The sequence below is a fragment of the Rhamphochromis sp. 'chilingali' genome (assembly GCF_963969265.1).
Source record: "Rhamphochromis sp. 'chilingali' genome assembly, chromosome: 11".
NCBI lineage: Eukaryota > Metazoa > Chordata > Actinopteri > Cichliformes > Cichlidae > Rhamphochromis > Rhamphochromis sp. 'chilingali'.
Window position 1 is genome coordinate 10,113,829 of NC_137938.1, and position 16,758 is coordinate 10,130,586.

The window sequence follows — 16,758 nt, forward strand, 5'->3', positions numbered from 1 at the left end:
CAGAGATGGATATCTTTTCCTGTATGAGCTGGAAGACTAACAAGCTGTGGTCAGTGTGCTTCCAGCTGCGTAGTGATGAAGGAATCTGCCACTTAACCATGTGCAACAATATGATGGAACTTTATATAGAAAATGTCAGAAAATCACAATAAATGCTTTTACAGCTGTAATATTATCATTTTTGAGTACATTATTATTGCACGACATGAAAAATGATTCACATTAGGTTTTCAAGAGCATGGTAACACCACTTGGGGGAGCAATATGCTCACGCTTTCTAATACCCCCTCATACGTTCACAAATCACTAAAGTCAGATGAAATACTGTATACAGTACAACTAAACAGTACTTAATGTAGCTAAACCACCACATTGGGTTTTATTTTCAATTTTTAAGAAAAATTAAAGCTCCTTGGAGACTTAAGGTAAAAGCAATTTGTTCGCTGCTCAGAAATTAATGTTCAAGATTTTATATTTAGCAGCTCTGCCATATAATTAACTGGAGAGAAATTTCTAAGATAACCATAATGAAAGATAACTTTTCATTTTGCATTATCAGCTCAAAATTTCTATTTGCAAGGCAGCCTCATGGTCAGTCCTGCTGACATTCCCAATAGCCCCAGTTATAGTGTTAATGTCAGTATCATGCCAGCATGCTGAACTAAGAACATTATACAAGCTGAAATAATAATAACTGATACAGTGTTGATACATAAAAGGTTTCTTTATGTCAGTGATACTGTATTGACCTAAGATTTTAAATTGTATTCTGCATGTTTTTCAAGTTGTTACTGTATTGTTCTTTACATGTTACTGGTTTTCTGGTCTATTTCGCATAAGATGGAATCCATTCACTTTTTCTATGCAAATCCCTCAAAAAATTCGTATTCATATCAATAAAAAATTTTTTTTAGAGTAAATACAACTGACTACAACATAACAAGCTTAAAATCCTATAGCCACATGTTAAAACCACACATCTCCACACACCTCTGGACAGCAAAAATAATGCAATCAGAAGCACCGACCACACTGTCAGCCCCCGCTGATTTGAGCTATGAACTAAAGTTTCCACTGAGGAGGTATTTTAGGAAACTGTGGGAGTCCCACAGGGAATATTAGGCTTTTCCATTATGACCGCCCAGGTTGGGTTCATGGAGAGAGGTCAAAGAGCCACCTCCCACTGTCAGCAGAGTTCACAGGGTTTGGTAATTCCCAGGTCCCAACACAGACATCTTAACGTTTCAAAAGGGAATCCTTTGGAAGAGGTATTTCCCAAAACACGTGCCTGAAAAATAAAATATGTCAATTTATTTCTGGGAAAAAGCCTATTTTTGTCATTTGAATTTGTGGGTTCTCAAACTATATTACCAAATTCTAAATTCTTCTTCTTAATGTAGAGCAGCCATTGTCAGTCAAGTAATAGTTTGCAAATCCAGAGTCTGACATAGTCACGTAACAATTTCCCGTAGACATCAAGTACAGCAGATGTGGATCTACCACGCATTCAGCAGCATCAGAGAGCAGCCAGTGAACACAGCCCACAGATCACTGGCTGCTCTCTGCCCAGCCTGGAGGTCACTGCAAACTCTCGGTACCTCAGCAGAGCTGGCAATATCATCAAGGACCACTCTCACCCCAGCAATCAACTGTTTGAACTATTACCGTCAGGCTGACGGTACAGGTCACATAAAACCAGGACAAACAGATTCAGGGATAGCTTCTTTCCCAGAGCTATCACCGTAGTAAATAAGCACAAAAACAATTGAACCTGCTTAGCTATACCGTACCGTCACTGCCATTATATTATGCTGCTATTCATACTGTCATTATATTAATGCTGCTATCCTGTATATATCGTTTGAGTACTTGCGATTATTTTATTGTACTTTTTATATTTTACATTTATATTTATTATTTATCTTGCACCAAGGGAGTGGCTCTCCAATTTCGTTGTACTCTGTACAATGACAATAAAGGCTATTCTATTCTATCAGTGGCACGCTGTGTCCTGCAAGCTTTATTCGCAAGCTGCAAGTTTTATATTAAAAACTTGCATGTGTTTCACATTTTGCTCAAACCAATTGAAAATGATATTTTATCCTACCTTCATCCCAAGAGTAAGAATGATTCCAAATGCAGATTTTATCATTGCATGGCAATAAAAAGAACAAAGCTTTCATACAAAAAAATACACCTTTATTTCAAATGCTGGGATTTGCAATTTTTGTTCAGAAACGTACAAAAAGAAGCTGAAAAGGATCAAGCAGAAAAAATATATACAATTTGTGTTTAATATTACCAGTTAACTGTGTATTCAATACACACTCGGTCAAACAGGCTACACAGCAAGTATTTACAAAACTTTTGTCATGATCAAAATAGCTGTTACGTGCACTACTTTAAATAAAACTACAGAAACAAGTCCACTAGAAATAAAAAGCGTACATTTAAAACAGAGGCAAGATTTCAAGACAATGTTAGAAATGGCACTTAGACACCACAGTGAACTCTTTCACCGGTTGAGCTTTTGTTTGCAACCATGTCCAAAGTAAACAGTTCAGCTATTTCAAAAACGTGTCTCACGGTGGGAGAAAAGGTTACTGATCGCCTCTGGTTGTAACCTTTGCTCTCACTCTCCTCTTTTCTGTCTGTTTATCAATATGAATTTTAATCCAAGTGTCAAGCTGTACAGTAACATTTATTCTGATACAGGGTATTCTTGCATTTATTAGCAATAAACACTATGTTGGAGAAAGGCTTCGTACAGTCATGACACAACCCTGTGCTTGTATATCATCATACTACTCTACCTCTTTAATAGAGGGTGTTTAAAAGACTCTTTACAGCCTACACTCATCTGTCCAAATCTATTATGGAAGGATTGCAGTATGCTGTATCTGATCTCCAAAAGTGAAGAGGCATCAGATGGAATCCATTCCAGTCATAAGGTTTAAGTGCTTTCATCGTACTTAATAAAAGTAAAGATTTTTTATCTTCCACAGGATGTGAAACAATTCCTCACCAGGGGAATCAAAAAATGAATACATGAATACATGTACCACAATGGACAGATGTCAGATGTGTACATGTCCCAAATTATGGCTCTATTGAATATAGTGTGTATAGTTCTTCATTTATACTAAAGATATAGATGGTTTTAAAACAGAGTCATTAGCCACACTCTGGTGATAATTGTGATCTCACTAATAAACTTTTGGGTACTCCCTGATCTATATTCGCATGCCAGTGTAACCCAGCTCTGAGGGCGGCCACGCAGCATTGTCTCGAGGGCAGTGGCGGTGGCAGGCGCACGTCGTGATCACCATGACGGGCCTCCGTGTAGTTTTCCCATTAGCACACCGGAACTCCACCAGCGCGGTTTTGGTTCTGTGAGGGGTGCAGCAGCGTCCGTCTGTGCAGGAGCCACAGAACCGAGGTTTGTAGGCTTGGACGCTGGTGCAGTTCTTATAGGAGAGGTGAATGGCTTTGCTGCTCCTCACCATCTTCTGGCACCTACTGCCTCTCTGCAGGGAGCGGTAGAAACGACAACTCAGTTAATGTGCGCTACATCGCTCTGGAAAATAACTCCATTCTTGTGCTTTGTCGTTGTGAAATTAGCTCATGCAGTCAAGTTACGCAAGCTAAAGAAAAGGAAGAAACCTCTACTCAGATTGTACCTGTTGTGCAAGCTGTGTCAGCTGGACCTGCTGCTCATCGCAGGGTCTAATCATACACAGCCGACTCTGCTTCACCATCTCACACCGGCTGTTCTTATTTGTGACCCTGGTGGACACCCCCATGCCGCACGTTTGAGAGCACGCTCCCCACTCTGTAGTCTGCTCAATGCAGTTCAGGCTCCGGTCCCAAGCGTCAAAACTCACAGTTTCTTCCTGACGGTAGGCTGAATGAAACACAGAAAGGCAGTTTAGACAGAAATCTAAAAGTAAAAGCTTCAAAGCATATTCTGGAAAAGCCAGTGATCACCATGTGCCTTGGCATGTTTAAGAGACCATGCTCAGGTTGCACATTCCAGACTCATGTTGCAACACTGTCTCTTTGTTCTGTGCTTCCTCGTCCTCAAATCTTACTCTAATTTCTTCTTTTACTCCTTCTCCTGGTTCTTACTACCTTAACTCTAAAAATGTCAAAGAAATATGCAAAACCTTTTAGCACTGTGTCTCACAGAGGAGTGACTCCAATTTCAAAAAACAATGTGCAGCTTATGTACACCTCAGTATAAACAGCCCATCTCATTTCATCCTACTTGCAATCTTCTCACCTGCCATGGCAAAGCCGCCCAGTGCACTGGCCCCAGCCTGGGGCTCACACACCCACTTCTCGCAGCACTCTCCAGGCACCTGGATCCTGCGTGGCATGGGGCAGTCTGGTCCAGGCAGCATAACATCCACGTTGCAGCGTGACACACATGCTACCTGCCCGTCGCGGCATATGCACTGGTACTTACAGCTGGGGAAAAAGGTCTGCCCGTTCTGGTAGACAGAGCCGTCTATAACACACACAGCTACCTTGGGAGCTGGAGGAAGAAGGCAAAACAACAAGAGAGGACAAAACTATGAAGGGTTAAGCTATGATTTTGAAAAATCTATGTAGTAGCCCTAAGATCATCCCATTCACCTGCACAAATACCAGTCCTCTTGTGGATGTCAGCTGAGTAGTCACATTGGAGCCCTTTACGTGTGTCACAAGGGTTCATGTCAGAGCACGCCTGCCCTTTTTGACGGGCGCACACCAGGCAGCAGATGCAATCATCCAGAACCAGAGGCACCCCAGGGGGACACATGGGAGGCTCTTTAGGGCACTGGCATCGACGTGGACACACCTGGCACCAGACTAGTGTAAAAACCTATGGAAAAAACAAAAAATGTATTTCACAAGTTAGTAAATCTCCATTTTTAAACTGATTGCGAGTAAAACAAAAATATAAAAATATACATCAAATATACATAAAACTATTTAAAATGATTTAACTACCTGGTATTAAATAATAAAACACTTCCATGTTAAAACCTAAAGTCCTACAGGGATATTTCATTACCACTGTGATTCCTACCTGTGCTGTGACGAAGAAAACAAATACCACTCTATCCACCACACTGACCATCTTCCTGCATGGAATCAAAACTATTTGCAGCCTAAAAAACGTGCAGTTGTCTTCAGGGTCTGATTTGAGTCCTTTGGTTCAGGGTTTATTCTTCCCTCCTCTCTGGCTGTGTGATGTAGCAGAAGGTGTCTTTGTCGTTCTGGTCAGAGTTCAGAAGAGGAGGACCTTAAATACAGCCCAGCTGTCCTGCTGGCACCATGACGACAAACAGGAAGGAATGCTGGAAAGATCTCCCAGACTGCTGGACGAAGGCGAGGGCTGCATTTTATGGAGCGACCGGATCAAAGACGTGCCACGAACCCAACAGAGGGTCCAGCTGACACAAGATTGGATTCTCCGAGGAAACGTTTTTATTTTATTCAGCTGAATTAATCATCATAAATTATATTTGTGCATTCAGTTGATTGCACAAGAAACAGCTGTTTTTGTTATATACACTTTTATCATAACTATTTATATTATAGGTTCCTTTTGTTGCAGTCCAAGATGTTAATATCATATACAGCAGGCTGGCTCTTACTTTTAACCCTTTGACCTCTTTCCTTGAACCGTGCCTTGGAGGTCACAGTGAAAAACCATGCTATTCCCTGTAGACTCATTTCTATTTCTTTAAATAGCTGCACAGTGGAAACATTTGGTTCATCAGCAGCTTGGAAAAGCAGGGAGATGACAAAAACACATCTATCCTGAGGTGTATTATGGTGTCTTCTCACCAGACATACAGTGGCTTGCAAAAGTATTCGGCCCCCTTGAACTTTTCCACATTTTGTCACATTACAGCCACAAACATGAATCCATTTTATTGGAATTTCACGTGAAAGACCAACACAAAGTGGTGCACACGTGAGAAGTGGAACGGAAATCATACATGACTCCAAACATTTTATACAAATAAATAACTGCAAAGTGGGGTGTGCATAATTATTCAGCCCCCTGAGTCTTTGTAGAACCACCTTTTGCTGCAATTACAGCTGCCAGTCTCTACCAGCTTTGCACATCTACAGACTGAAATCTTTGCCCATTCTTCTTTGCAAAACAGCTCCAGCTCAGTCAGATTAGATGGACAGCGTTTGTGAACAGCAGTTTTCAGATCTTGCCACAGATTCTCGATTGGATTTAGATCTGGACTTTGACTGGGCCGTTCTAACACATGGATATGTTTTGTTTTAAACCGTTCCATTGTTGCCCTGGCTTTATGTTTAGGGTCGTTGTCCTGCTGGAAGGTGAACCTCCGCCCCAGTCTCAAGTCTTTTGCAGACTCCAAGAGGTTTTCTTCCAAGACTACCCTGTATTTGGCTCCATCCATCTTCCCATCAACTCTGACCAGCTTCCCTGTCCCTGCTGAAGAGGAGCACCCACAGAGCATGATGCTGCCACCACCATATCTGACAGTGGGGATGGTGTGTTCAGAGTGATGTGCAGTGTTAGTTTTCCGCCACACATAGTGTTTTGCATTTTGGCCAAAAAGTTCCATTTTGGTCTCATCTGACCAGAGCAGCTTCTTCCACATGTTTGCTGTGTCCCCCACATGGCTTGTGGCAAACTGCAAACGGGACTTCTTATGGTTTTCTGTTAACGATGGCTTTCTTCTTGCCACTCTTCCATAAAGGCCAACTTTGTGCAGCGCACGACTAATAGTTGTCCTATGGACCGATTCCCCCACCTGAGCTGTAGATCTCTGCAGCTCGTCCAGAGTCACCATGGGCCTCTTGGCTGCATTTCTGATCAGCGCTCTCCTTGTTCGGCCTGTGAGTTTAGGTGGACGTCCTTGTCTTGGTAGGTTTACAGTTGTGCCATACTCCTTCCATTTCTGAATGATCGCTTGAACAGTGCTCCGTGGGATGTTCAAGGCTTGGGAAATCTTTTTGTAGTCTAAGCCTGCTTTAAGTTTCTCAATAACTTTATCCCTGACCCGTCTGGTGTGTTCTTTGGACTTCATGGTGTTGTTGGTCCCAAGATTCTCTTAGACAACCTCTGAGGCCGTCACAGAGCAGCTGTATTTGTACTGACATTAGATTACACACAGGTGCTCTCTATTTAGTCATTAGCACTCATCAGGCAATGTCTATGGGCAGCTGACTGCACTCAGGGGCTGAATAATTACGCACACCCCACTTTTCAGTTAATTATTTGTAAAAAATGTTTGGAGTCATGTATGATTTCCGTTCCACTTCTCACGTGTGCACCACTTTGTGTTGGTCTTTCACGTGGAATTCCAGTAAAATGGATTCATGTTTGTGGCTGTAATGTGACAAAATGTGGGAAAGTTCAAGGGGGCCGAATACTTTTGCAATAGAGATGAAGCTAACTGGAATCCAAAATGAAAATCATTTAATGGGGGCGTCTGATTCCAGTCCAATACAGTTTTCATGATCATCATAAAAAAACATGAAATAGGTTCAATCTTTGTAGTTGTTCTTGTAATCCCACATGCATGTTAGGAGACATTTAAACAGATTAAAGCAGATGACATTGAAACTGGGTTCACACAAAGGTATAAGTGGATCCAGTGCCACTCACGTACAAAGTGGGGTTTAATAAAGTGTGTGGCAGATGTTCGTGAAGGATGCTTTTCTTGGCACAACCCCAAAGGGAGTGTGTCTAAAAATCCAGAGCAGTAACAATATAGTGCAGGAGGTTGTTTCTGTTTTGGAAAGTTGGCATACAACACCTGATTTCACTCAGTAATACCAAATTTATCCATGCTGATATCTGTTTTGTTGCCACAACAATATATATTTTTTCACATTTCTAAAATAAGTGAAATAGTTCAAAACTATGATTACATCAGGAAGTGTGTCCAGGTTCCAGCTGTTTTTAAAAGCTTCTCGGTCCTTCGCAGTATACTGCCCCTTTGATAGTGAGTAACATAAAGCAAGCCAAACCCACCCCCACCCCCAACCAAAACTCAAACTCTCTAAATAACTTGGCCCTGCCAAAAGCTTCAAATTCAGTGCTGTTCAAACAGTTTTACCAGAGGAAGCCAAAGAATGTCAAACTTCACAACTTTGTTTGCTCAGTCTGCGCAGAGATCTACTTTTTAACTTCGTCCATTATCTCCTCTTCAGCTTCTTTGGACTAATAGGAGGAGAGGCTGTGCCAGACATCTCATCATGAGCAGTAGAGCTGTAGGATGTGATACAATGTCACTAAAAAAGAAAAGTTTTTTTTAACATCCATCATCTGCTTTTGTTCTTGTTTCTTTATACTATCAACCATCCAAGATGCCTTTCTTTTGATATTCACTGGCAGAAAAATACATTATTTGAATGCTCTCCTAATATTTTTCTTTTTACCTGATTACAAACTTTACAACTTTTAGATCACTGTAGAGTTTTCACTGGCCGTGACCGTTGGGGAAAATATTTAAATTCTTGGAAATCTTTGAGCAATGTGGTTACAAATCTGTAGATTTAAAGGAATGGGTCAAAAAATGTAGATGGCACCGTAATAGAAGGAATAATGTAGAGGCTGAGATGACATTTATCCACATGTGCCAGTCTTTCTGTGTCTATATTTATTTCTCCAGAGGGGGTCTGTGGCTACAATAGTAGATGAGGTCTCATCCCCCTTTTTGTTATTGTCACTCGTCTTTTGTTTACCTGTTAAATGCATTTTATAATCCAGCGGTAGGACACGTTTTAGTGCCACTTTAAAATGAGATTTGACACACTGAGAGGTTATTACCATAATTTGGCCTGTCATCCTGTTGGTGTTGGTGTTGGACTCTGCTGTAGGGCTGTAAGCTTTTTGCCAAGTGGTCAGGCCACACAGTCACAGCCTCCTCTGAGAGCTTCACGCCCTGATTCTCTGAGCGTTTACAGTCAACAATAGTTTGCAACAAATAATAAGGAAACCTTTGTGGTGAACACACCGTGTGGTGCAGTGGGTGGAGTATTCAGCATCTTTGACCTGTTATTTATATTGTATACAAATTTGTATGATGGCAATAGCCACTGTGACAACGTACCATCTAATGGTTTGTGGATTACTGTTTTAAAATTCGAAGTTTGGCACTCTGTTTCCCTTTGAAACCGGGGGTGGGGGGCATATTTGGACAAAGTTATTGGCTTATGCTATCTGGCAGGCTAGCCTGGTTAGCAAGATGGAAGCATGGATCCCTGGACAGTTATACTGGATGCTGACTTAAAAACATTCAAAAAAAACAAAGGTAACTATTTTTTACATTGTAATAAAATGTAAAACAGGTGAGTTTTGCCAATCCATATATTTTTCCATCCATCCAGTCAGTCAGCCAGCCTGTGTGGAAGCTGTGTGCATAGATTTGGCTTTGCAACCAACCTTCATTAGGACATTTGAACTGTAGTTTTGACTCTTTCACAGCTGTCTTTTGTTTTCCAGTCCTTCTGCTCAGTTTAATTATATGCTCCTGACATGTTATGACACCTTATGAGCCAATATTAAAATGTTCTATTAGGTTTAGCTTTTGGTGAGTGTCACACTTTCTTACTTTGTAGTTTGGAATCCCAAATCAAATGTACATTAAACCTTTTTTCAGCTTTATATTGCATTTAATTACACCGTTATTACAGGGTATTCATATTTCTTTATATGCTTGTCATAACATCCTTTTTCAAAAGTGACTTCATTGTTTGCAGAAAGTTTTCTCCACCTGAAAACCACCTGGGATAAGTCATATGGATCCAAACATTCACAATGCAAATTTGGCTGGTTTCTCTGTTGAAGACAAATATAATTATTTGCACAGACTTCTGTTTGTAATAACTGTAACACACTTAGAACAGAGCTTTTTCCAGTTTTGTGAAAATGATAAAAGTGAACACAAAGTCCAGTCTGGGTTATTGGTCTCTCCTGATATGTTTTTTATGAAGCCCATAAAATATTTAATGTTCTTAGTGTGCATTCTGATGGTGGTATGAAGTAAATGAAAGAGTGTAAACTCAGTAACTGCAGTGTTTGATCAATTCTTTTCCAAAGGAATTACAAAATAAGACCTTGAATAATTCAACATGGTTAAAACTGCCATGCCTTAAGTCCAAATATGGTTCTTTTCAGTAAACAGGCTTTAAATCCTCAAACATATAACTCTCCAGCACATTGTTATTTTCTTACAAACTGAAAGGAATACTAATCATAGTAGTATATGCTAGATACAAAACGCTGAAAAAAGTGGCAGCCTAATAAGCTGTTCAACCAATGAGTCAAAGCATAGTAGACATGGCTTCAGGCTCTCTCACCCCGACTAGGGCTTCATCTCTTGCTCTGGCCGGGTTCAGGAAGAGTTGAAACATCCTGATCAAAGCGACTCGTCGCCGTCGCCTAAATTTTAATCATCTGCTCAGGGCAACATATTGAAAGTCTTTTATCATGTCCATATGAATCATACACAAAGTTTAATGCTCATCGCAATTTAAATTCGCTTGCCTAGTGGCAGTCAGTCAGTGGGTTTAGCAGCTTGGGAGGCCACCACAAATCTCTCAGTCAGGGTTTATTTGCAGTATGCCACTGCATATGAGCTGAATCACTGGGACAGAGGCATGTGTCTCTAATGGTGGGTGGTAGTGGATGGACACAATGTGGAGCTTCAACTAATAAAACATGTTGTATGGAAAAACCACAGGCTGCACTTCAACAGGATGTCAAATGGCTTTATACTCTGCTGAAGGAAACAGAGGGACCCGATGGCTTCCTGTGTGCAAGGAGAGGGAAGCTTTAGACTCAACTTTTCAGCTGTTTCGGGTGCAGTAATTGAATCTGGTCATAAAGTACGAGGGACTTTCTTTTGCTCAGTAGCAGATCATAGTTTTCAAGCAGTCAGCCCTTGGAGTCACTTATTGTCTTAAAAGTACTTAAACTGGGAGGTGCCTGCCTGCACACATCAGCGTCATGTATCTAACTTGAAGATGTGCAGTGTTCTCTGAGGGAAAAACCAAAATGTTCATTCTGACAGTCATTTTGAAGCAGCAGAGACCGATAGCAGCAGTGCAACAAAAGCGTGTTTAATGCTATTCACAGTCAGTCTTTGCATTTCCAACAGGACACCCTGTTGAGCTTTCTGTTTGTCACAGTTTGCAGCCGAGGGCAGAGTCCATCTGTTCCATGGTGATGTTTGTTTTAACGTCTTTGTGGCTGAAGAACTGAACACATGGCTGCCACTTGGGGGAGAGCTTATAAAAAATCAGACCACAATAAAAAATTGAATTCACAGCCAAGTTTAACGGCGCACAAAAAACGAACTAACTGAGGGAGGTCTGACTGGAAAAGCTGACAGAAGGGCTTGGACTTAGACTTTGAAGCCTAAAGTATATTTGGTTTATATTAAGATCAACGATCACTGGATTTTTGGGGATTATTTTACAAATTTCCTAGATTTATGAGGGCATTTACAGGAGAAGTATCCCTAAAAACATAATGTTTAAGTACGAGTGCCTGTAATTGCATGTTTTAAATAAGTTCTGTATCTTATAATAAAATATTCGCAGCTGAAAATTTCAAAATGTCAGCATATAAACACGTTTTGGGTGGTTTGAGTCATTGGCTTTATCACTGCTGCCACACACACTTAGTATTATTCTTCCAATACCCTTTAAAAGCATAAAGTGTATACGCAGTCTCAGTGCTGTGTAATGCACTGGAACTTTATGATTGTTACAGAAATAGTCATGTTTACTGCCTGATTACTAAGGACTTTATTTCTTAGTCCTCACTTCATTTCATTCCTTAATTTGTGTTGCAGAATAAACAGTTTGAAATGACTGGCAAGATTTGTTTTATTAAAACATTTTGACTTATGAACATTAACATGGTTAAACGTGAATGTCTGTTTTGTGCTGAGATGTCCTAATAAATAAGTGATCAGCTACAATAAATGAATTCAGTAATAAACAATAGGGAGTGTGAATTCAGATTACAGATTACATATTTTACTTGCTGTCAAATTCTGTGGTTTTATTTTAATTTGTTGTTTGTGGTTGTATTTTGCTGGTTTCTGTATTTTAATTTATTAGAATCTATTTTAATCTACTGTTTTATTGATGTCATTATTATTATTATTATTATTAATTCAAACCAGTAGCAAAATAATAAATTTAAAAACGATACATTTAAACAGCTCTGAAATAACAAGTAAACATAAGAGTTGGGTTGTTAGAAGAAATGTTGTGATGGCCCACTTTATTAACGAGCAAGTTGTGTCGATTTCTTTGCGTTTTTGCATCTGAACCTCAAAGAAGTTTGTGACATAATGATAACATTTAATCTGTTTGATTCACTGTTCTGAGTTTGGCTAAACTGCAGCAAAAATTTACGAGATAAATTCAAAGGCCCTTGTTTCACAACATATCTTGTCTTTGAATGACCTTCTATTGCAAAGGTCATGGAGCTGCTCAGTTAAATCCTTGGCAACCAGTGACCTGGCAGATTGTGAAGTATGTTGAGAGTTCAGCTTATAGGTCCTCTGGCTATTTAGCACTGGCAACGTGGGAATGTTATGCTTCACCTAGGAGAGGGATTGAAACGCAACTGCTCAGAGGCAGGCTTTTAAGGGTTACAATTTACAGCACCTTTCTTATTTGGTGTTTACTTACTTAGAATATTCTGGAGAAGTGACATGGAAGAAGGACTGGGGTCAGCCGTCTGCCCAGCACCACTGCCTTCATAAATTTAACTACCTATTGTTCCCAGTTTAGCATCGTCAGACACGCAGCTTCATGCAGCAGGGCATTCCTGCAGATATTTACCCAAGAGCTAGGCTTAGCCATCAAATTGCATGTGGTCTCTGTTTTTAGGGAGTAAAAATGTATCTAAAGAAAGAAAAAATTTTTTTGAGATGTGCAACATGTTCTTGGCTCTTTATTAGCTGGCCTTACCTCCAGTCAGGACACGTGGTCAGCTAAAAGTTTTTTTGTTTTGTCTCTTTAAACTGCCATGAGCTCATCTGCATCTGTGAGTACATTGGGCTTTTGAGAACAATAAAAAAACAGTCATACTGTTAAAAAAGTGGAGTGTTCATGCGTAGCTCTATAGTGGCCTCTTCTGGATATAAAGAGAACATTCGTGCACAAAAGTGATCAACCAGGAAATCAAACATATATGTAACATATACATAACATATATGAGTGTGACACTTTAACACTCTAATGACCTCAGTTTTAATTTGATAGTCCCACTTTGGGTTTCTTTTGTTTTTATATGTCAATGTTTATAGGAGAACAGGAAGCTTTAGGAGTGCGACAAGTGAGAATAAACCTTAAACTGTTTTGCAGACTCAATTTATTATCACTGAAAATCACAAAAATTGTTGGTGGGTTTTTTGTTTGTTTTGTTTTTTTCACTCCCTTGCCTGTCTGCTAGAGGGCAGCATTATCCAATATTAAAATGATGTTCTGTGCAGAAGGGAGTGTCTCCTTCTCTTTCCAGCTCTCCCTCTCACATGCAGGCACACACACATACACACACACAATCCAATATGCGTGCACTTATTGGTTCAGCAGCTGTGTCTTAATTACTCAAAGGGCTTCCAGCTAGCACACCAATATTGTAACAACAGGTGTAGCTTCACATGTCGAGCAAAAATCTCCCAGCGGTTGAAATGTTCCTTTAGTATGCTACATTCAAGACTATTTTGTATTCATCATCAACATGAGATATAACTTCACATACAACTTATTTGCTTTTTTCAGGAAAATTGTCCCACTGATGGAAAACAATGCTCCTATTAGCCATCTTAGTTCTTGGAACTGAACACAAAGACAGAATAATGACTTCAAAGTGAAAACACATTAGACGCCATGTGCCATGTGCCACTCAAAGGAAAAACGCAGTCGTGATTAAATTAGGAATGGCTGTAAAATCTACCTCGTTAAAGCAGTAACCCAGCAGGTGCCCTTCTCGCGTTTAATAAGACAATAGTGCAAATACATTCAAAACAAATCATAAAACAAGTTAGATTTTTTTTGGTGGCCTTCAGAAACAAGCCAAATCTAAACAGTCTCTAAGGCTGTTATAACACCTTCCCTGTTTGGTTTGGTTAAAACAAACTGCCTGTTTGCACTTTAAGTGCAATATGGGCTGGTGTGAATTTTGACAGGTGCAGCCTGGTGCAGACCAGAGGAAGGTTCCTGGTGCAGGATGTTGATTGTGAAAGTGTGACATGAACGCAAGCAGACAAGCCAGAGTATTTTTGGATGATAAATTTGCATTGAATTGGCAAAAAACCAAAATCTGCTTTTATAAATGAAATGTATCAGCACTGTTAAGGTCAAAAACAGAGCAACACCTTCACTTAAGTGACTTGTAATGCATTTTCAGCCTGCAATAATGTACCGACACTATAGATTAAAATCTATTATTAATAATTTGATTTTCCTATTGAGGATGAACTAGAACATTTAAAGAATTGAATGTCATGCAGACTTGTTTTTGAGTTTTAATGTATTCAACTTAATCCAAGCACACAGAAACATCCTGTGCACCTCTACATTGTCTCAGGAGCTTGAAAATAAAGCGCCTGAAGTTTCGTGAAGATGTTTCCCCTCCACAAGTCCCAGGTATTTAAAACCCTGAGGGGATTGTCCCTTAAAAGGGTTGTTGACCAACTGTTAATCATGTGTTTCACCACATGAGCCAAGGTGTGGAAAAAGGTCTGCCTTGTTACCACCAGAGGTTTTGGGGTGAAACCACTGTAAGATCTTGCTTCGCCCTATTGGGGATGACCCATCGGGGTCACCTGACACATGTGAGTGGATGTTGATCGCAAAACTGCATTGTAGGTGGCAGACAGTTGGTATCACAACGCTCCCTTTATTCAGTGACAGTTGTTCACCGCGGACATAGACGGCCTCCTTTAGGCGCAGTGTACAAAAGGATAAAAGTCACTCGCTTTTCTTCCAAGATTCTTAGAGTGCCACGGCCTGGATGACTGAGAAACTACACAGATAAACCTCTACACCACCATATTTGACAAGTGATGTGGTATGCTTTCCTGTTTGCTCAGATTAGTTTAACAGATGTTTGCAGAAACAGTTGCATAGATGTGAACATGATCTGCATATCTTAGACTTAACTATAGCTACCCTTTAACCATATATTGTGTCTGGCTTCAATAGACATACTCCAAGAGCTTTAAAGTATCAGGCACAGCTCTTGCAGTGGAACACTACAAAATAAATGCATCCATGGGTCATTACTTAAGAATTAAGCTCTACCTAATAGGGTTATAACCTGTTTAGGGGCTTGGAGCAATGGTGGTTCAGGGATATTTTGCTCCGAGGCCACATATCAAGAGGCATCACGTCTCCACTAAATAAATACAACCAATATTATAAAGTGGAAATTATTTACACAAAAATATGGATCTTTCTCCGTGCAGTCATTTTTATTCATAAATGAAGGAGGTAGCCATCTATATCTAAGCTTATTCCTGGGGAAAGAAAATATTACATTTTCCCGGTAAAGCGGATCTAAAAATCCAAGAGCCTTCTGTTTTGACTCAATATATTTGTGATATCGTCAGCCTTTGGCAGGCTGATAGTGGTTCAGATATAGTCCAGGTCAATCTGAAAGCACTGTCATCTAAAATTAAGTTTTATTCAGCTGATAATACAAGAATGATTAAACTAAAAAATGGCCTGAATAATTCTGAATACACCGTGCTCCAGCCTTGATGATAGAAATTGTATTTTATTGAAATTCCCTCCTACTCGCCTACAATAGCTGTTAAACAGCCACTGCAAATGATTCATGTGATACGGTGGTTGGCCATAATGGGAAAGTGTTTTGCAGCAATTGGGTAGCAGCTGCTCTGCCCACACAAAAACACACAATCAGCCCTTAACTGTACCAGACATGCACGAAAACACTCGCAACTGAACCTATTACCTGTATAAAGCAAACAGTGTAAAGGTAGCAAGGCTTCTTTGGTGAGTGATCTCTCACACACACACATGCGCGCACAGGAGCTTTGTGGAGACTCAAAGGTTAATGAGGCTCCGTAATCCAGAGTAAAGCTTTTAGGTCTTCACCATTAGTCCCTTTCAGTGGCTTGAGGGCTGTTTTTATTTTAACAGCTTTAGTTTACATTGTCCATCTCTGTGAGCTGTTAGCAGAGAAGGATCAGAATGACATGTGTTACAGTGTATGTGGTGGAGTATTTAGACCTGACCTTCTCTAAGCAGATCATTGAGCTTAGCCTGATCAGAAACAGTGTTTTTAGAATACAAATGATCAGCCAACAAACGGCTATTGGATTAATCTTTATCCCAGGGATGTGAAACTCATTTTACATGTTGGTCACATACAGCAAACTTTACCCAGAAGTGGGCTGGATGAGTGAAACTCTCTTTTCTGTCAGTGTAATAACTAATCTCTGAGATGTCTCAATATAAGGTTAAAAAAAAAGAAGAAGAAGAAGAAACTGAATTTCCACAGCATGTCTTGGTCTTCCTTTTTGACAGATGTGTAATATTACAGAAAAGGTGCTGGTAGTTCATTGCCCAGACCGCTCCGTATTTATAAAACAAGGTTTTTGTTCATTTAAAAAAAAAAAATCTATAGACAGCAAAAACAGGAACATTTAATTGTTTTTTGCTTGTTTACTTTGAGATCTTCATCAGCAGGAAAAGTAGTTAAACGTATGAAAACACATTTAAAAG

General features: G+C 40.0%; 1 protein-coding gene across 1 annotated transcript; it reads right to left on the minus strand.

The window, feature by feature from the left end:
* Window positions 1-2,274: 2,274 nt before the first annotated feature.
* Window positions 2,275-5,276, minus strand: LOC308405796 (CCN family member 3-like). Its single transcript, XM_080896539.1, has 5 exons — window positions 5,075-5,276; window positions 4,639-4,867; window positions 4,283-4,537; window positions 3,681-3,904; window positions 2,275-3,527 (listed from the first exon to the last, which is right to left on the minus strand). Exons 1-5 carry the CDS (start codon window positions 5,123-5,125, stop codon window positions 3,234-3,236), a joined length of 1,053 nt encoding a protein of 350 aa, XP_080752665.1. The 5' UTR covers window positions 5,126-5,276; the 3' UTR covers window positions 2,275-3,233.
* Window positions 5,277-16,758: the final 11,482 nt, after the last annotated feature.

Coding starts and splice junctions, on each gene's coding strand:
- LOC308405796 (XM_080896539.1), bottom strand. CDS start 5,125: ATGGTCAGTGTGGTGGATAGAGTGGTATTTGTTTTCTTCGTCACAGCA. Junction 4,868..5,074: donor TTTTCTTCGTCACAGCACAG/GTAGGAATCACA, acceptor TTTTTTCCATAG/GTTTTTACACTAGTCTGGTG. Junction 3,905..4,282: donor GGGCGGCTTTGCCATGGCAG/GTGAGAAGATTG, acceptor TGTTTCATTCAG/CCTACCGTCAGGAAGAAACT.